This window comes from Salvelinus namaycush, chromosome 34, assembly GCF_016432855.1.
Source record: "Salvelinus namaycush isolate Seneca chromosome 34, SaNama_1.0, whole genome shotgun sequence".
Taxonomy (NCBI): Eukaryota; Metazoa; Chordata; class Actinopteri; order Salmoniformes; family Salmonidae; genus Salvelinus; species Salvelinus namaycush.
In genome coordinates this window covers 37,895,692-37,917,749 of record NC_052340.1, presented here as the reverse complement: position 1 = coordinate 37,917,749, position 22,058 = coordinate 37,895,692, and the positions used below count along the sequence as shown (strand labels likewise).

General features: G+C 44.9%; 1 protein-coding gene across 1 annotated transcript; it reads left to right on the top strand.

Moving 5' to 3' along the window:
• Positions 1–574: 574 nt before the first annotated feature.
• LOC120028516 (voltage-gated potassium channel subunit beta-1) lies at positions 575–20,415 on the top strand. Its single transcript, XM_038973712.1, has 11 exons — positions 575–651; positions 769–813; positions 6,893–6,937; positions 8,211–8,254; positions 9,251–9,337; positions 17,142–17,227; positions 18,615–18,735; positions 19,061–19,155; positions 19,638–19,758; positions 19,972–20,060; positions 20,323–20,415. Exons 1-11 carry the CDS (start codon positions 587–589, stop codon positions 20,413–20,415), a joined length of 891 nt encoding a protein of 296 aa, XP_038829640.1. The 5' UTR covers positions 575–586.
• Positions 20,416–22,058: the final 1,643 nt, after the last annotated feature.

Here is a 22,058-nt window from a genome sequence, read left to right as displayed (position 1 = left end):
TCAGTCTCACACACAGACACACACACTCTGTCTCACACACAGACACTCACACTCCCAGTCTCACAAAGAGACACACACACATTTGCTCTCACACCGCTGCAGTGAGAAATTATAGCAAATTCACTTACAGCCTCATTGCAATAAGCACACTATAAAAGACAATTTAATCTGGGAACAATTCAGCCTTATGATGTGTGATCTGCAGTCTGGGTGAATCAGTGTAAAGTCTGCTGCCTCATCCTGCTACGCTGACACACAGACACACTGGAGAGAGGAACAGCTCAGCTCTCTAGAGAGGGACAACTATAGAAGCAGACTAGAAACACTGTCTACCGTATCCTGGAAGAGAGAAGGAAGACAGTGGAACTGAGAGGAGGAGCAGAGCCAGACATAAATACTGTTTCTACCAACCAAACAGCATTATGATGTTAGATGGATTAAATCCTGGCTGTTAACCAGGGGTTCCTACATCTGATGATGATAACGACGATGACGATGAGAATGTGTGTATGTTAAGTGTGATGTGATGTGTGTGTGACATCTTTGACCTCTGACCTCTGTGTTTTCCCAGGTGGCCGAACAGCTGATGACCATAGCGTATGAGAGTGGGGTCAATCTGTTTGACACGGCGGAGGTGTACGCTGCTGGAAAGTGAGTCAGGATAAAGTAAAACTCTTTATATCACTTCACTGTAATAGCAAGTGATGGTCGGCTATGTGATTCTGAGCACTGAGAGGAGTTGTGACACTTTTTTGCATTGCTTTTCAGAGCTGAAGCCATATTGGGTAATATCATCAAAAAGAAGTCCTGGAGGTAGGCCACTGTGTGTGTGTGTGTGTGTGTGTGTGTGTGTGTGTGTGTGTGTGTGTGTGTGTGTGTGTGTGTGTGTGTGTGTGTGTGTGTGTGTGTGTGTGTGTGTGTGTGTGTGTGTGTGTGTGTGTGTGTTTGTCTTGTCAGCAATTTTGTTTTCCTAAACTCCCCCTCATAACCAGATTCACTTAAGCACTTCCTGTCTCTGTAATCATGTTGACTGGCAGATGCTTCCAGAAGGCTGGAAGCCGCTGAGAGTTCCATGGTAGGGCCAGGAAGAGATAGAGGTTTTCTCCTTTTGAAGATTTGGTTTTCCTTCAAACTTTCATTATTGATTGACATGCTCTTTCTGTGAAGGAGTTGACAGTTGCTTACATTTGGAACTGAAGTTTAGAGAGAAGCAGGAGGGCAAGAGGAAGGGGGGGGAGAAGATGAAGAGACTCCAACAGAGATTCACACACACTTCCTCCCTACACATACTTCCTCCCTTCACACACTTCCTCCCTTCACACACTTCCTCCCTTCCCCTGCAGTTCCTCTCAGTAAATCTGTTACATAAGCAGTCTGTTTCCCAATGGGGGTAACTGATCTTATACCACTATAAAGCGTCCCACTATAAACATTCCCCCCAATTAGACCCCAGGAACATCAAAAGGGATCCTCACACCATTAACCCCTACTTAACATTAGACCATTAACCCCTACTTAACATTACACCATTAACCACTACTTAACATTACAGCATTAACCACTACTTAATATTAGACCACTGACCACTACTTAACATCAGACCATTAACGCTTACTTAACATCAAACCATTAACCACTACTTAACGTTAGACCACTACTTAACATTAGACCACTGATCCTTACTTAACATCAGACCACTGACCCTTACTTAACATCAGACCACTGACCACTACTTAACATCAGACCATTAACGCTTACTTAACATCAGACCATTAACCCCTACTTAACATCAGACCACTGACCACTACTTAACATCAGACCACTGACCCTTACTAAACATCAGACCATTAACCCTTACTTAACATCAAACCATTAACCCTTACTTAACATCAGACCACTGACCACTACTTAACATTAGACCAGTGACCACTACTTAACATTAGACCACTGACCACTACTTAACATTAGACCACTGACCACTACTTAACATCAGACCACTGACCACTACTTAACATTAGACCACTGACCACTACTTAACATCAGACCACTGACCACTACTTAACATCAGACCACTGACCCCTACTTAACATTAGACCATTAACCCTTACTTAACATCAAACCATTAACCCCTACTTAACATCAGACCACTGACCCCTAAGTGCCTATATGAATGTTCCATCTGTATATAAGTGCCTATATGAATGTTCCATCTGTATATAAGTGCCTATATGAATGTTCCATCTGTATATAAGTGCCTATATGAATGTTCCATCTGTATATAAGTGCCTATATGAATGTTCCATCTGTATATAAGTGCCTATATGAATGTTCCATCTGTATATAAGTGCCTATATGAATGTTCCATCTGTATATAAGTGCCTATATGAATGTTCCATCTGTATATAAGTGCCTATATGTGTGTCCCATGCCTTCCTGTGTGCGTGTGTGTGTTTGTGTGCCTCTGTACCTCTGTCTATATAGAGTGAATGATTCAATTCATTTATTCATTAAATTGTATTTTTGTGTCAAATTGCTATTTGGCAGTCCATCCCTTATGGGATTGATGGCAACAGAAACAAATATAAAAATTAATGAAAAAAAAATCTCTACATCATAGCTATAATTATAGCAGTAAAAATAATACAAATAAATACATACAGAAAAATAAAGCGGAAAGCGTTTTAACCCGGTCTGGCACACAGAGAAGTTTCAAGTGTGACAGAGGCCTACACACAATCTATAGTATATTCATACATGCCCTTTGCTATATATCTGGAGCTAAATATTTTTTTCTATTTAATTATAATTTGTCTTTTTCTTTTATTCCAGGCTTTATTTAAAAATTCAGCAAATGGAAATACACAATGGAAAAAACACCATTTCAGTATCTCCTCATCGCTCAGCCACATAATGGTAGAAAGGGCAATAGAGGATAAAATGAGTTTCATTCTCTATTTCTCCGAGGTCACAAGTTACATAGTCGTTTGTGTTCCATTTCACCACAATACCGACCTGTTTCAATACGCAGAGGCAATATCCCTGATCTGACCTGTTTCAATACGCAGAGGCAATATACCTGATCTTACCTGTTTCAATACGCAGAGGCAATATCCCTGATCTGACCTGTTTCAATACGCAGAGGCAATATCCCTGATCTGACCTGTTTCAATACGCAGAGGCAATATACCTGATCTTACCTGTTTCAATACGCAGAGGCAATATCCCTGATCTGACCTGTTTCAATACGCAGAGGCAATATCCCTGATCTGACCTGTTTCAATACGCAGAGGCAATATCCCTGATCTTACCTGTTTCAATACGCAGAGGCAATATCCCTGATCTTACCTGTTTCAATACACAGAGACAATATCCCTGATCTGACCTGTTTCAATACACAGAGACAATATCCCTGATCTTACCTGTTTCAATACACAGAGACAATATCCCTGATCTTACCTGTTTCAATACACAGAGAAAATATCCCTGATCTCACCTGTGCACATAGTGATCTCTTGTTTTTAGGTAGGTTATACATAATATATCTCTCACACACCAATTCACCCTTAAAACCTCTCTGGGATATGTGGGACGGTAGCGTCCCACTTGGCCAATAGCCAGTGAAAATGTAGAGCGCCTAATTCAAAAACATTATATAAAATCAAACTTTCATTAAATCACACATGTAAGATACCAAATTAAAGCTACACTTGTTGTGAATCCAGCCAACATGTCAGATTTCAAAAAGGCTTTTCGGCGAAAGCATAAGATGCTATTATCTGATGATAGCACAATGTCAACAAAGAGAGAGTAGCATATTTCAACCCTGCCGGCGCTACTCAAAACGCAGATATAAAATATAAAACATGCATTACCTTTGACGAGATTATTTTGTTGGCACTCCAATATGTCCCATAAACATCACAAATGGTCCTTTTGTTCGATTAATTCCGTCCATATATGTCCAAATTGTCCATTTATTTGGAGCGTTTGATCCAGAAAATAAACAGCTCCATTTTGGAACAACGTCACTACAAAATATCAAAAAAATTACCTCTAAACTTTGCCAAAACATTTCAAACTACTTTTGTAATACAACTTAAGGTATTTGTAAACGTTAATAATCGATCAAATTGAAGACGGGTCTATCTGTTTTCAATACAGGAGAGCAACAAACTAACGCTACTTTTTTTAGTCTTGCGCAACTCTCAAACAGTACACATGACGTTACACTGCTTCCTGATGGCCTTCTTCTTCATTGCACAAATGAATAACCTCAACCTATTTCCTAAGACTGGTGACATCCAGTGGAAGCAGTAGGAACTGAGAACAGGGTGATTAGAAATCTGGCTTCCCAATGAAAACTCATTGAACAGACAGTGACATAAAAAAATTAAAATATCTGAATGGTTAGTCCTCAGGGTTTTGCCTGCTACATAAGTTCTGTTATACTTACAGACATGATTCAAACAGTTTTAGAAACTTCAGAGTGTTTTCTATCCAAATATACTAATAATATGCATATCTTATATTCTGGGGATGAGTAGAAGGAAGTTGAAATTGGGCACGCTATTTATCCAAAAGTGAAAATGCTGCCCCCTATCCTAGAGAAGTTTTAACCAAACAAAATCAAATCAAATCATCAAATTTTATTAGTCACATGCGTCGAAAACAACAGGTGAAATGTTTACTTTTACAAGCCCTTTAACCAACAATGCAGCTTTAAGAAAATAAAGTTAAGGAAATAAATACTAAATAAACTAAAGTAAAAAATAAAAGAAAGTAACATAAGAAAATATTCAATAATACATAATGAGGCTATTCTCAATTTGTTCAAAAGGTTCTAAAATTTGTTTTATGATTAATCTCCTCCAGCCACTTATTTTGATATTGCATCATCAGTTTTTTAAAGTTTTTTTTAAAGTATCTATGTCTCCCTTAATTAGTTTTTTGCACAAATGTTCACAGTCAGACTGTTGGAAAAGTTCAGACATTTCGTTTGCCCAGGCTCCCCCTATGGAGAGAATCCCATGAATTAAAAAAAAGTTTGCTAGCTATTCTGAAAATTGGCATATCCAACAGTCTATTCATGCCTGTGTGTGTGTGTGTGTGTGTTATATACACTGAACAAAAATATAAACGCAACATGTAAACTCTTGGTTCCGTGTTTCATGAGCTGAAATAAAACGTCCCAGAAATGTTCCATGCGCACAAAAAGCTTATTTCTCACAAAATGTTGTGCAAAAATGTGTTTAAATCCCTGTTAGTGAGCATTTCTCCTTTGCCAAGATAATCCATCCACCACACAGGTGTGGCATATCAAGAAGCTGATTACACAGCATGATAATTACAGAGGTGCACCTTGTGCTGGGGATAATAAAAGGCCTCTAAAATGTGCAGTTTTGTCACTCAACAAAATGCAACAGATGTCTCATGTTGTGAAGTTGGCATGCTGACTGCAGGAATGTCCACCAGAACTGGTGCCATAGAGTTGAATGTCATTTCTCAACCATAAGCCGACTCCAACGTTTTTTGAGAGAATTTGGCAGTATGTCGAACCGGCCTCACTATCGCAAACCACGTGTAACCACGCCAGCCCAGGACCTCCACATCCGGCTTCTTCACCTGCGGGATCGTCTGAGATGAAACAACCAAAGAATTTCTGCACAAACTGTCAGAAACCGTCTCAGGGAAGCTCATCTGCGTGCTCGTCGTCCTCACCAGGGTCTTGACCTGACTGCAGATCGGCGTCGTAACCGACTTCAGTGGGCAATGCTCATCTTCAATGGCCACTGGCATGCTGGAGAAGTGTGCTCTTCACGGATGAATCCCAGTTTCAACTGTACCGAACAGATGGCATGCCCACATGGTATGGTGCCATGTGGGCGAGCGATTTGCTGATGTCAACGATGTCTACAGAGTGCCCAATGGTGGCGGTGGGGTTATGGTATGGGCAGGCATAAGCTACGGACAACGAACACAATTGCATTTTATTGATGCCAATTTTAATGCAGAGAGATACCGTGACGAGATCCTGAGGCCCATTGTCATGCCATTCATCCACCGCAATCACCTCATGTTTCAGCATGATAAAGTACGCCAGCATGTCGCAAGGATCTGTACACAATTTCTGGAAGCTGAAAATGTCCCTGCGTACTCACCAGACATGTCACCCATTGATCTGGATCGACGTGTACGACAGCGTGTTCCAGTTCCCCGCCAATATCCAGCAACTTCACACGGACATTCCACAGGCCGTAATCAGCAGCCTGATCAACTGTATGCGAAGGTGATGTGTCGCTTCTCATGAGACAACTGGTGGTCACACCAGATACTGACTACCTTTTGTTAAGGTATCTGTGACCAACAGATGCATATCTGTATTCCCAGTCATGTGAAATCCATAGATTAGGACCTAATGAATTTATTTCAATTGACTTATTTCCTTATATGAACTGTAACTCAATAAAATCTTTGAAATTGTTGCATGTTGTGTTTATATTTTTGTTTGTGCGTATAGCGTGTGTGTGTCATCTCTATATTGATAACTGGCATCTCTCTATTGACAACTGTCGTTTCTCTCGAATTCTCTCCCTCCCTCTTCGTCTCTCTCTCTGTCCTCTCTCTCTCATCTCTCTTTCTCTCTATTTCTCTCTATTTCTCTCTCTCATCTCTCTCTCTATTTCTCTTTCTCTCTCTCTCTCACACTCTTCCTCTGTCTCTCCTCTCTAATTCTCTCCTCCTCTCCTCTCTCTCTCCTTCTCTCTCTCTTCCTCTCCCTCTTCCTTTCTGTCTCTTCCTCTCTCTCTCTCTGTCTCTCTCTTTCTCCCCCTCTCCTTTTCCCTCTCTCTCTCTCTCTCTCTCCCTCTCTCTATCCCTCTTCCTCTCTCTCTAGACGATCAAGTCTGGTCATCACTACCAAGCTGTACTGGGGAGGAAAGTAAGTGCCTGTTCAAAAAGTCTTAACTATGTTTCAAATTCTGCAGAGCTCAGCTCTTTACACAAACACCTACATGACTTTTCTTTCTCTGCTTCTGTACCTCTTTACTGTTAATATCCTGTCATATTCTCCTGTTCTGCTGACTGGGGGACATTGTCTGATACCACACACACACACACACACACACACACACACACACACACACACACACACACACACACACACACACACACACACACACACACACACACACACATACATGCAGTATAGATACATGGTACATGCAGTGGCAGTCATCCAGCTGAGAGTAGTGATGAAGGTCAAGGCGTAGGTTATTTCTTCCCTCCGTCAACGTTCCCTCAGTCATCCGTCATCACTATGTATTCCTCCATCCTTCATCACTATGTATTCCTCCATCCTTCATCACTATGTATTCCTCCATCCTTCATCACTATGTATTCCTCCATCCTTCATCACTATGTATTCCTCCATCCTTCATCACTATGTATTCCTCCATCCTTCATCACTATGTATTCCTCCATCCTTCATCACTATGTATTCCTCCATCCTTCATCACTATGTATTCCTCCATCCTTCATCACTATGTATTCCTCCATCCTTCATCACTATGTATTCCTCCATCCTTCATCACTATGTATTCATCCATCCTTCATCACTATGTATTCATCCATCCTTCATCACTATGTATTCCTCCATCCTTCATCACTATGTATTCATCCATCCTTCATCACTATGTATTCCTCCATCCTTCATCACTATGTATTCATCCATCCTTCATCACTATGTATTCCTCCATCCTTCATCACTATGTATTCATCCATCCTTCATCACTATGTATTCCTCTGTCCTTCATCACTATGTATTCCTCCATCCTTCATCACTATGTATTCCTCCATCCTTCATCACTATGTATTCCTCCATCCTTCATCACTATGTATTCCTCCATCCTTCAGCAGGAGAAGGAAAGGAGTTGACGGAACACAGACTCTAAACACTCACTCACAGATAATTACTGTACATAAAACACACACACACACACACACACACACACACACACACACACACACACACACACACACACACACACACACACACACACACACACACACACACACACACACACACACACACACACACACACACACAGACAGAAACACACAGAAGGGGGCAAGCACTGAGAAGGTTGAGTATCAGCAGTGAGCAGAGAAACAGAGTTGAACGTGTTGACCTTCTGTCCTGTCTGTGCCCACAGGGCAGAGACTGAAAGAGGCCTTTCAAGGAAACACATTATTGAAGGTAAGGCCACATAGCACGCACACACACACAGCACACACACACACACACCCTATCTCACCCCGTCTCACCCGGTCTCATCCGTCTCACCCCTATGAACTGTATTGATTGATATCTCCTCTCCCCTCCTATGTTTCCCCTCCTCCTCTCCCCTCTTCTCTCCTCCCCTCCTCCTCTCCCCTCTTCTCTCCTCCCCTCCTCTCTCTCCCCTCCCCTCTTCTCTTCTCCCCTCCTCCTCTCCCCTCCCCTCTTCTCTTCTCCCCTCCTATGTTTCCCCCCTCCTGTCCCCTATTCTCTCCTCTCTCTCTCCCCTCCCCTCCTCTCTCTCTCTCCCCTCCCCTCCCCTCCCCTCTCTCTCCCCTCCCCTCTTCTCTTCTCTTCTCCCCTCCTCTTCTCCCTTCCTCCTCTCCCCTCGTCTCCCCTCCCTCTCCCCTCCCCTCTTCTCCCCTCCTCCTCTCCCCTCTTCTCCCTTCCTCCTCTCTCCTCGCCTCCCCTCTTCTTCTCCCCTCCTCTTCTCCCCTCCTCCTCTCTCCTCGTCTCCTCTCCCCTCTTTTCCCCTCCTTCCCTTCCCTCTTCTCCCTTCCTCCTCTCCCCTCGTCTCCCCTCCTCCCCTCCCCTCTTCTCCCTTCCTCCTCTCTCCTCGTCCCTCTTCTCCCTTCCTCCTCTCCCCTCGTCTCCCTCCCTCCTCTCCCCTCTTCTCCCTTCCTCCTCTCGCCTCGTCTCCCCTCCTCCTCTCTCCTCATCTCGTCTCCCCTCCTCCTCTCTCCTCGTCTCCTCTCCCCTCTTCTCCCCTCCTCCTCTCTCCTCGTCTCCTCTCCCCTCTTCTCCCCTCCTCCCCTCCACTCGTCTCCCCTCCTCCCCTCCCCTCTTCTCCCCTCCTCCCCTCCCCTCTTCTCCCCTCCTCCTCTCTCCTCGTCTCCCTTCCTCCTCTCCCCTCCTCCTCCTTCCTCCCCTCCCCTCGTCTCCCTCCTCCTCTCCCCTCCTCCTCTCTCTGTCCAGGTCTGAAGGGCTCTCTCCAGAGGTTGCAGCTGGAATACGTAGACGTGGTCTTCGCAAACCGCCCCGACACCAACACACCCATGGAGGGTGAGTCAGTCTATCAACATTCACCATTGGGGACCGAGCAATTGGTTGATTAGTCTCATAGTCTGAAAAATCTGATCTGATTGTTTTGTGTTTGTATTTATTAAGGATCCCCATCAGCTACTGCCAAGGCAGAAGCTACTCTTCCTGGGGTCCAGCAACATTTAGGCAGTTAATGCAAGCAGTGGATTTTCTATGCCAGGCTAACAAACAGAGCAGAATCAGGATTTAGACAGGCAGGCAGAATCAGGATTCAGACAGACACAGACAGACAGACAGACAGACAGACAGACAGACAGACAGACAGACAGACAGACAGACAGACAGACAGACAGACAGACAGACAGACAGACAGACAGACAGACAGACAGACAGACAGACAGACAGACAGACAGACAGACAGACAGACAATATTTTTGACAACTTTTACTTTTACTCCACTACATACCTATAGAAAATATTGTACTTTTTACTCCATATATTCTCCCTGACACCCAAAAGTACTCGATACGTTTCGAATGCTTAGGACACAAAAACTGTCCAATTCACGTACTTACCAAGAGGACGCGTGATCATCCCTATTGTCTCTGATATCACGAAACACAAATACTTTGTTTGAAAGTGTCAGAGTGTGTCTCAGGTTATATGTCTGGTTTGCTTAATAAAAGGAATTTGAAATTATTTAAAGCATTTACTTTGAATGTTGATACTTAAGTATTTTTTTTGTAATTACATTCACTTTTGGTACTTAAGTCTATTTAAAACCAAATAATTTTGGACTTTTGCTCAAGTAGTATTTTACTGGGGGACTAACACTTTTACTTGGCATTTTCAATTAAGGTACAGTTGAAGTCGGAAGTTTACATACACTTAGGTTGGAGTCACTAAAACTAGTTTTTCAAACACTCCACAAGTTAACAAACTATAGTTTTGTCAAGTCGGTTAGGACATCTACCTTGTAAATGACATAAGTAATTTCTCCAACAATTGTTTACAGACAGATTATTTAACTTATAATTCACTGTATAACAATTCCAGTGGGTCAGAAGTTTACATACACTAAGTTGACTGTGCCTTTAAACAGCTTGGAAAATTAGCTTTAGACGCTTCTGATAGGCTAATTGACATAATTTGAGTCAATTGGAGGTGTACCTGTGGATGTATTTCAAGGCCTACATTCAAACTCAGTGCCTCTTTGCTTGACATGATGGGAAAATCAAAAGAAATCAGCCAAGACCTCAGGAAAAAAATTGTAGACCTCCACAAGTCTGGTTCATCCTTGAGAGCAATTTCCAAACGCCTGAAGGTACCACGTTCATCTGTACAAATAATAGTATGCAAGTATAAACACCATGGGACCACGCAGCCGTCATACAACTCAGGAAGGAGACGCGTTCTGTCTCCTAGAGATGAGCGTACTTTGGTGCGAAAAGTGCAAATCAATCCCAGAACAACAGCAAAGGACCTTGTGAAGATGCTGGAGGAAACAGGTACAAAAGTATCTATATCCACAGTAAAATGAGTCCTATTTCAACATAACGTGAAAGGCCACTCAGCAAGGAAGAAGCCACTGCTCCAAAAAAAACAGAAAAAAGACAGACTACGGTTTGCAACTGCACATGGGGACAAAGATCGTACTTTTTGGAGAATTGTCCTCTGGTCTGATGAAACGAAAATAGAACTGTTTGGCCACAATGACCATCGTAATGTTTGGAGGAAAAAGAGGGAGGCTTGCAAGCCAAAGAACACCATCCCAACCGTGAAGCACGGGTGTGGCAGCATCATGTTGTGGGGGTGCTTTGCTGCAGGAGGGACTGGTGCACTTATACATTGAAGCAACATCTCAAGACATCAGTCAGGAAGTTAAAGCTTGGGTCTTCCAAATGGACAATGACCCCAAGCATACTTCCAAAGTTGTGGCAAAATGGCTTAAATATCTCCCTATCCCAGTCTGCTGTCCCCACATAATTCAAGATGGCCACCATTGTTCCTGTACCCAAGAAGGCAAAGGTAACTGAACTTAATGACTATCGACCCGTAGCACTCACCTCTGTCATCATGAAGTGCTTTAAGAGACTAATCATATCACCTCTACCTTACCTGCCACCCTAGACCCACTACAATTTGCTTACCGCCCAAATAGGTCCACAAACGATGCAATCGCCATCACTCTGCACACTGCCCTATCCCATCTGGACAAGAGGAATACCTATGTAAGAATGTTGTTTATTGACTATAGCTCAGCATTCAACACCATAGTGCCCTCCAAGCTCATCATTAAGCTCGAGGTCCTGGGTCTAAACCCCGCCCTGTGCAACTGGGTCCTGAACTTCCTGACGGGCCGCCCCCTGGTGGTGAAGTTAGGAAATATCACCTCCACTCCGCTGATCCTCAACACTGGGGCCCCACAAGGGTGGGTGCTCAGCCCCCTCCTGTACTCCCTGTTTACCCATGACTGCGTGGCGAGGCACGCCTCCAACTCAATCATCATCAAGTTTGCAGACGACACAACAGTAGTAGGCTTGATTACCAACGATGATGGGACAGCCTACAGGGAGGAGGTGGGAGTGTGGTGGAAAACAACGTCAACGTCAACAAAACAAAGGAGTTGATCGTAGACTTCAAGAAACAGCAGAGGGTGCACCCCTCTATCTACATCGACGGGACCGCAGTGGAGAAGGAGGAAAGCTTCAAGATCCTTGGCATACACATCACTGACAAACTGAAATGGTCCACCCACACAGACAGTGTGGTGAAGAAGGCACAACAGAGCCTCTTCAACCTCAGGAGGCTAAAGAAAGTTAGCTTATCACCTAAAACCACACATTTTTAAAGATGGACAATTGAAAGCATCCTGTTGGGCTGTATCACAGCCTAGTACGGCAACTGCACTGCCCGCAACCGTATGGCACTCCAGAGGGTGGTGCGGTCTGTCCAATGCATTCCCGGGGGCAAACTACCAGCTCTCCAGAACACCTACAGCCCCCGATGTCACAGGAAGGAACCAAGGACATCAACCACCCGAGACACTGCCTGTTAACCTCGCTATCATCCAGAAGGCGAGGTCAGTGCAGGTGCAAAGCTGGGACCAAGAGACTGGAGAAACAGCTTCTATCTCAAGGCAATCAAATCAAATCAAATGTATTTATATAGCCCTTCGTACATCAGCTGATATCTCAAAGTGCTGTACAGCAACCCAGCCTAAAACCCCAAACAGCAAGCAATGCAGGTGTAGAAGCACGGTGGCTAGGAAAAACTCCCTAGAAAGGCCAAAACCTAGGAAGAAACCTAGAGAGGAACCAGGCTATGAGGGGTGGCCAGTCCTCTTCTGGCTGTGCCGGATGGAGATTATAACAGAACATGGCCAAGATGTTCAAATGTTCATAAATGACCAGCAGGGTAAGATAATAATAATCACAGTAGTTGTCGAGGGTGCAGCACCTCAGGAGTAAATGTCAGTTGGCTTTTCATAGCCGATCATTAAGGGTATCTCTACCACTCCTGCGGTCTCTAGAGAGTTGAAAACAGCAGGTCTGGGACAGGTAGCACGTCCGGTGAACAGGTCAGGGTTCCATAGCCGCAGGCAGATCAGTTGAAACTGGAGCAGCAGCATGGCCAGGTGGACTGGGGACAGCAAGGAGTCATCATGTCAGGTCGTCCTGAGGCATGGTCCTAGGGCTCAGGTCCTCCGAGAGAGAGAAAGAAAGAGAGAAAGAGAGAATTAGAGAGAGCATACTTAAATTCACACAGGACACCGGATAAGACAGGACAAGTACTCCAGATATAACAAACTGACCCTAGCCCCCCGACACATAAACTAATGCAGCATAAATACTGGAGGCTGAAACAGGAGGGGTCAGGAGACACTGTGGCCCAATCCGATGATACCCCCGGACAGGGCCAAACATGAAGGATATAACCCCACCCACTTTGCCAAGGCACAGCCCCCACACCACTAGAGGGATATCTTCAACCACCAACTTACCATCCTGAGACAAGGCCGAGTATAGCCCACAAAGATCTCCGCCACGACACAACCCAAGGGGGGGCGCCAACCCAGACAGGAAGATCACGTCAGTGACTCAACCCACTCAAGTGACACACCCCTCCTAGGGACGGCATGAAAGAGCACCAGTAAGCCAGTGACTCAGCCCCTGTAATAGGGTTAGAGGCAGAGAATCCTAGTGGAGAGAGGGGAACCGGCCAGGCAGAGACAGCAAGGGCGGTTCGTTGCTCCAGAGCCTTTCCGTTCACCTTCACACTCCTGGGCCAGACTACACTCAATCATAGGACCTACTGAAGAGATGAGTCTTCAATAAAGACTTAAAGGTTGAGACCGAGTCTGCGTCTCTCACATGGGTAGGCAGACCATTCCATAAAAATGGAGATCTATAGGAGAAAGCCCTGCCTCCAGCTGTTTGCTTAGAAATTCTAGGGATAGTAAGGAGGCCTGCGTCTTGTGACCATAGCGTACGTGTAGGTATGTACGGCAGGACCAACTCGGAAAGATAGGTAGGAGCAAGCCCATGTAACGCTTTGTAGGTTAACAGTAAAACCTTGAAATCAGCCCTTGCCTTAACAGGAAGCCAGTGTAGGGAGGCTAGCACTGGACTAATATGATAACATTTTTGGGTTCTAGTCAGGATTCTAGCAGCCGTATTTAGCACTAACTGAAGTTTATTTAGTGCTTTATCCGGGTAGCCGGAAAGTAGAGCATTGCAGTAGTCTAACCTAGAAGCAACAAAAGCATGGGTTAATTTTTCTGCATAATTTTTGGACAGAAAATTTCTGATTTTTGCAATGTTACGTAGATGGAAAAAAAGCTGTCCTTGAAACAGTCTTGAAATGTTCGTCAAAAGAGAGATCAGGGTCCAGAGTAATGCGGAGGTCCTTCACAGTTTTATTTGAGACGACTTTACAACCATCAAGATTAATTGTCAGATTTAACAGAAGATCTCTTTGTTTCTTGGGACCTAGAACAAGCATCTCTGTTTTGTCCGAGTTTAAAAGTAGAACGTTTTCAGCCATCCACTTCCTTATGTCTGAAACACAGGCTTCTAGCGAGGGCAATTTTGGGGCTTCACCATGTTTCATTGAAATGTACAGCTGTGTGTCATCCACATAGCAGTGAAAGTTAACATTATGTTTTCGAATGACATCCCCAAGAGGTAAAATATATAATGAAAACAATAGTGGTCCTAAAACGGAACCTTGAGGAACACCAACATTTACAGTTGGTTTGTCAGAGGACAAATATAGGCCGATAGTTTGTTATAATTTCTGGGTCAAGGTTTAGCTTTTTCAAGAGAGGCTTTATTACTGCCACTTTTAGGGAGTTTGGTACACATCCGGTACCATCAGTAGCACATTAGAGGCTGCTGCGTATAGGCATAGACTAGGAATGGAACTTTACTAATGTTTACATATCTGGCACTTTCGGTTACTGGCCCAATGCTCTAACCACTAGGCTACCTGCCACCCCATATTAGTACACTGTCAGAGCTAGAAGCACAAGCATTTCTCTACACCCGCAGAGAACCAATAAAATGTGTTTTGATTTGATTTGAGTAGTAGTAATGAAGATGGTAGTTGTAGTACTGATGTAATGGTGATAGTTAGTTTCATTTTTCATTTTTCATGTTTAGCCTTTTATATCTATTATATTTCTACTATTGTCTGTATTATTTTCTTCATTTATATTATTATTTACTACCATTTTATATTATTTTAGTGTATTTTAGTGTTAGTGTTGTCAACGCTATGGTCAGGGTCTGGGGTGGACTGTTCTGCTGTGTTGTCGACGCTATGGTCAGGGTCTGGGGTGGACTGTTCTGCTGTGATGTCGACGCTATGGTCAGGGTCTGGGGTGGGCTGTTCTGCTGTGATGTCGACGCTATGGTCAGGGTCTGGGGTGGGCTGTTCTGCTGTGTTGTCGACGCTATGGTCAGGGTCTGGGGTGGACTGTTCTGCTGTGTTGTCAACGCTATGGTCAGGGTCTGGGGTGGACTGTTCTGCTGTGTTGTCGACGCTATGGTCAGGGTCTGGGGTGGACTGTTCTGCTGTGATGTCAACGCTATGGTCAGGGTCTGGGGTGGACTGTTCTGCTGTGATGTCGACGCTATGGTCAGGGTCTGGGGTGGACTGTTCTGCTGTGATGTCGACGCTATGGTCTGGGGTGGACTGTTCTGCTGTGATGTCGACGCTATGGTCAGGGTCTGGGGTGGACTGTTCTGCTGTGTTGTCGACGCTATGGTCAGGGTCTGGGGTGGACTGTTCTGCTGTGGTGTCGAGACTTTTGTCGGGATCTGAGGTGGGCTGTTCTGCTGGCTTCTCTGCGGGTGTGGCCACCTCTCAAATGGGTTGTTCTCACACGCCATCTCCCTCACCCTCTCCTCCAGCAGTCTGATCCTCTCCTCTAGTGATCTGTTCTTCTCCTCCTCCAGCTCTTTCTCTTGTAGATGTGTCCCTCCAGAGTGCAGATATGTCTCTCTACACCTCCAGGTCTAGTTATCACCTGCTGTTCCAGCTCCACCTGCCTTACCTCCAGCTGGGGGAATGTATCCTTCATTTCAATGAGGAAGTAGTACTCTGTGCTGGGGGGTTGACTTTCTGCTTGGGGTTGCTCGTCTGTGGGTTTATGTAATGAAGAGGTCTGGTCTGCCCCGCTCGGGCTGGGGCTATCTTTCTCAAGGTAGAGCTTCTTCTTCTCTCTCTCTCTGTACTTTCCCTCATCGTTCCCCCTCCCCTGCTCCTGATAGGTACCCACTACTCAAAGCTGAGAACAATAACATCTAAGGCTCCCTTCATAGTGTGTTCTAGTCCAGATGCTATTATTGGAGCTAATTGCTTCATTAATAATGTACTGATGGTTTTGTAGCACGTTAGCACTTTAGCCTGTCCCTGGTCCTTAGCGGGCTCATTAGAGAAGTGTGAAGGAATGTATTGTCAGGAGGAGAGAGAGAAGGCTCTGGGAATGGGTAGGTGGCCTTCAGGGATAGTTGGGTCATTGCCAGTCCAGTAGTACAACCCAGGCAGGAAGACTACAGTTCCCCCTGGTGGTATATATACATATGTATATATTATATTGATGCTGGTGGGAGGAGCAAGAGGACAGGCTCATTGTAATGGCTGGAATGGAATACATGGAACGCAGTCAAACACATCAAACACATGGAAACGACATGTTTGACTCCATTTCATTCATTCCATTCCAGACATTACAATGAGCCCATCCTCCTACAGCTCCACCCTCCAGCCTCCTCTTATATACAGTATATGTACAACAGTATATGTACAATTTTTTTTAAACTATTTTCTACATTGTAGAATAATAGTGAAGACATCAAAACTATGTAGTAAACTATGTAGTAAGCAAAGAAGTGTTAAACAAATCAAAATATATTTTATATTTGAGATTCTTCAAAGTAGCCACCCTTTGCCTTGATGACAGCTTTGCACACTGTTGGCATTCTCTCAACCAGCTTCATGAGGTAGTCACCTGGAATGCATTTCAATTATGGAATTTCTTTCCTTCTTAATGCATTTGGGCCGATCAGTTGTGTTGTGACAAGGTAGGATTGGTATACAGAAGATAGCCCTATTTGGTAAAAGACGGAGTCCATATTATGGCAAGAACAGCTCAAATAAGCAAAGAGAAACAATGGTCCATCATTACTTTAAGACATGAATGTCAGTCAATACGGAACATTGCAGTCGCAAAGACTATCAAGAGTTATGATGAAACTGTCTCTCATGAGGACCGCCACAGGAATGGAAGATTGATTGATTGATGTCCTTATCTCCTCAGAGATTGTGAGAGCCATGACGTATGTGATCAACCAGGGGATGTCCATGTACTGGGGGACGTCTCGATGGACAGCCATGGAGATCATGGTGAGTTAACCCTGTGACCTTTGACCCCTAACCCCTGACCCGTAGCCCATGTGACAAAACCTCTCTACAGTCCTCACACAATCTTCACTCAAAAACTCTCATTACAGATCAGGCTCATACAGCAAGTCTGTGAGCCCTCAAAGGCAGTAAATAATATGTGGTGGCCTCCGATAGAGCCTCCGAGAGAGCCTCCAAGAGAGCCTCAGAACCTCAGAGTGAGCCTCAGAGAGAGCATCAGAGAGAGCCTCGGAGAGAGCCTCGGAGAGAGCCTCAGAGAGAGCCTCAGAACCTCAGAGAGAGCCTCAGAGAGAGCCTCAGAGAGAGCCTCGGAGAGAGCCTCAGAACCTCAGAGAGAGCCTCGGAGAGAGCCTCAGAACCTCAGAGAGAGCCTCAGAGAGAGCATCAGAGAGAGCCTCAGAGAGAGCCTCGGAGAGAGCCTCAGAACCTCAGAGAGAGCCTCAGAGAGAGCATCAGAGAGAGCCTCAGAGAGAGCATCAGAGAGAGCCTCGGAGAGAGCCTCAGAACCTCAGAGAGAGACTCAGAGAGAGCCTCGGAGAGAGCCTCAGAACCTCAGAGAGAGCCTCAGAGAGAGCATCAGAGAGAGCCTCAGAGAGTGCCTCGGAGAGAGCCTCGGAGCCTCTTGTTTGTGTGCTGAAACACGGTGGAGACTGGGGGGGGAACAGGCTGTCTGTATGTGGACCTTTTTATGTCCTGGCTGATTTGGAGGAGAAGGGGGAGGATAGGAGAGGTGGTGGCTAACTACATGTCCTGAATGAAGCCTGATAAGGACTGATTGCTAAAGCATCCCCAGGCTTTTCTGTTGTCAACAACCTCTCGTCCTTTTCCTCTCGTTCTCCGCCAGTCTGTGTTAAGCGCTGCTCGTGATGTTGTGTTGATTGTGATTAGGGTGAATTTTGTAGTGTAGCAGCTCAGATGAAAGCGCTGTAATTTAGACGGCATCTATAATGCAGTGGTATACACAGACAGGGAACCAGAGCCGAGAGGCAAACCAGCCCCACCACAGCTACAGGCCTGTAGCAGATAAAAGTGGTTATGCTAAGGTTTAAGAAAGCAATGAGCACTGTACATGTATTTTCTATGACATTTCTCTTTGCAAACGCACATATGGAAACATAGATATGCGAGGCAAGTGGATTGGTGTGTGAAATATAGACTAATCTAAATGAGCTGAATACAGTATAATTCATGAATTCTGATTAGAATCCCTCTCCCCATCTCTTCAAAAAACACTCTCTCTCCTCTCTCTCTCTCTCTCTCTCTCTCTCTCGATCCAATTCTCTCTCTCTCTTTCTCTCTCTCGATCCAATTCTCTCTCTCTCTCTCTCTCTCTCTCTCTCTCTCTCTCTCTCTCTCCCTCTCTCTCTAGGAGGCGTACTCTGTGGCCAGACAGTTTAACCTGATCCCTCCGGTGTGTGAGCAGGCTGAGTACCATCTCTTCCAGAGGGAGAAGGTGGAGGTCCAGCTTCCAGAACTCTACCACAAGATAGGCATGTGTCAATCATCCAGGCTGGTCACGCCCCCTTCTCTCACCAATGCTGGAGGTTCACACAACCATCCTCCCATCTGCTGCGGGGTTCTAATCAGTGGATACATACATAATCAATCCTTATATGATTGATGATTGTAATAAAGTGATATGATAACCCTCCACTCCCCTAACATCTGCTGGGGTTCAGACCGGGGATTTCATGATGTCCTCAGAGCGTCTGATTGGTGTCTGTCTGATTGACAGTGATAATAGATCTCACAGTTATCTGTCACTCACTCCTTCCCTCTCTGTTCCCACATTCCCTCTGGTCTCCATGGTGACAGGTGTTGGGGCAATGACGTGGTCTCCGCTGGCCTGTGGCATCATCACAGGGAAGTACCAGAACGGCATCCCAGAAACCTCCAGGGCATCCATGAAGGTAGGCCCTGTATCCACTCAACAACCTCTCACAGTCTCACTGCAGAATCCGACATTCCTCAAAAAAAATTGCAGGTTAAGTTTAAGCATTAACTCCAAATGGTTAAGGTAAGGGTTAAAGTTTGGGCTAGAGTTAAAACAGATTAAAAACGAGTGCCAAGCCGGAGCACGCGGCTTCACCCATCCGCTTATACCCATTAAGTCATCTGTCAACATCCTGGGTACCTGGACGGACGTTGAATACCGCCTTGAGCGACCTGGCTGATCCACTGCCACCTCTCTGTCTCTCTCTCTCTCTCTGTCTCTATCTCTCCCTCTCTCTCTGTCTCTCTCTCTCTCTCTCCACTCTTTCTCTGTCTCTCTCTCTCTCTCCCTCTCTCTCTGTCTCTCTCTCTCCCTCTCCACTCTTTCCCTGTCGCTCTCTCTTTCTCTCCTCTCTCTCTCTCCCTCTTTTCTCTTCTCTCTCTGTCTCTCTCTCTGCAGTCGTACCAGTGGTTAAAGGAGAAGATAGTGAGTGAGGATGGGAGGAAACAGCAGGCTAAGCTGAAGGAGCTGGGACACATCGCTGAGAAGCTGGGCTGTACTCTCCCACAGCTGGCCGTGGGTGAGAGAGAGGAGCATGGGCGTGCAATCACACACACACACACTACTTTGTTTCAGGACTTTACTATTAATGATGGTAGAGCGCCACCATGTGGATGCCAACAGTACATTCACATTTCTATGAGGAATTCCATTAATGTCACACTAGATTAAACAACCCATAACTGTCCTCCGCTCTCTCATTTCCTCCCTCCTTCTTTCTCTCCTTCCCTAGCCTGGTGTTTGAGGAGCGAGGGGGTGAGCTCAGTCCTCCTGGGATCCTCCAGTCCAGAGCAGCTAACGGAGAACCTAGGTGCCATACAGGTAAAAACGCAGACACACACACTTTTGAGGAGTAAAAATGTATTCCCATTCAAAATCCTATTTTCCCTAACTCCTAAATCGCACCCTAACTTCTGACCCTAATTCCTAACCCTAAACCTAACTCTTAAGTCTAAAATAACATTTTAACAAATTCAGGACATGAAAAAATGAAATGCCTTGTTTTCCTGGTGGTTTGTCAGGATCATTGTGTGTCTGAAAACGTAGGAAAACATGTCCTCACACATTCTGCTATTTTCCATAGTTCCTTCCAAAAATGACGTCTCATGTGGTGTCGGACATCGATCACATACTGGGGAACAAGCCGTACAGTAAGAAAGAGTATCGCTCCTCCTAGACACCCAGGAGGAAGCAGAACCACTACTGTACAACCACTGTGGATCCACTTCCACCAACCACCTGGGCTCAGCCTCCATGGGGTTTCAGCTCAGTCTAATCCAGCCCAGTTCAGGCCTGCCCAGCTCAGCCCCAGCCTTCTTAGCCCAGTGTAACCAAGCTCAGTTCAGCCTAACCCTGCTAACCCTCTGCCTAGACCAGCTTTCAGCTCAGCTTACTCTTATCAGTAGATTTTCTGACTCCTGAGTTTATTAACCAGGTAGAAGCATGCTTCCCCTCTCTGGTGTGCCTGGACTTTCTCTTTAAAGGCACATTATACAAAACAACACAGAAAGGGGATAATACTTAGTATATACCGTAAACGTCTTTCACAATGCATTTTGAAAACAAACTCCTCTCTCAAGCCAGTATACTGCATTTGACCCCTGTTTGACCTCGCAAAGCAAAGCACCCTGGGACAGTGAGTTTCAGCGACAGGCATTTGTTCTGTCTGTGAGGGGAAGAATGTGCATGTTGTCGCCCCCATTTGGTCGTATGAGAAACTGCTATCCAATATCTTCAATAGATTCTTAGTGAGAGAGCGCAGGAGAATCTCAATTCCATACTCCTCGCGTCCTCTCTCCTCACCAACTTCTCAAAACCCATTGGAGGAGAAGGTCAGAGGGGTGAGACCTCTGGCTTTCTCATCCAATGGGTTTTGAGAAGGAGGCGAGGAGTATTTAATTGAGATTGTCCCCTTGACTCCTTTCATCCTCTCTCCTCGCCTCCTTCTCAAAACCCATTGAGAATGTTCGAGGGGAGGGACCTCTGACTTTCTCATCCAATACGTTTTGAGAAGGAGCAGAGGAAAGAGGACGCGGGGAGTCAAGAAAATGCAATTAAGATTCTCCCAGTGGCCTACTGTTCTGTATAGTGTCTGTCTGAGTGAGCAGGTGGCCACCTGTACTGTACTGTATACTCTCTGTCTGCATCCATAGAGGAGAATCCTGCCTCTCCTCCGGCCTGTAATTTGAACCTGCATCTTTGGTTGCTGACGGGAATCTGGGATAGCACAAGCCACTCTGTGACATAACCTCCCACCAGACCAATGTTACCTGTGGGTGTTGCTTGTTAGATAATGTGAAAGATAGGTGAAGTATGTTGAAAGATAGGTGAAGTATGTAGAAAGATGTAAAGGCCTATATCTATTCTATAATAGTACGTGAAAATAAGTTTCTTCTGTGTGTTTGAATTTTTTTGTCTTTCAGGGGTGTTTATATTAAACTTTATGGGGCAAACCTTGTAACGTAAGCAGAACAGACCTCAAGCCCCCTTTGTTGCAGATGAAACTAAAGTATTCTATAAATAACCTAGAAGTATTCTATAAATAACCTATAAATATTCTATAAATAACCTATAAGTATTGTGTAAATAGTGTTCTACTGTTTCTCCTCTCTCAGCAGCACACTACATGGCTGTTTGGTGCTGATCCAAGTCCAGCTCCGCTCCTGGGTTTACCCATTTAGCCCAGACTGACAATGTAAATTACTGTGTTAAAAGACATCAGACCTTTATAAAAGTGTTGTTTTCTACGGTATGTAAAGTTATCAGAAGAGAGGATTTACCAACTATAAATCAGGGTTTCCCAACCTCGGTCCTGGATCT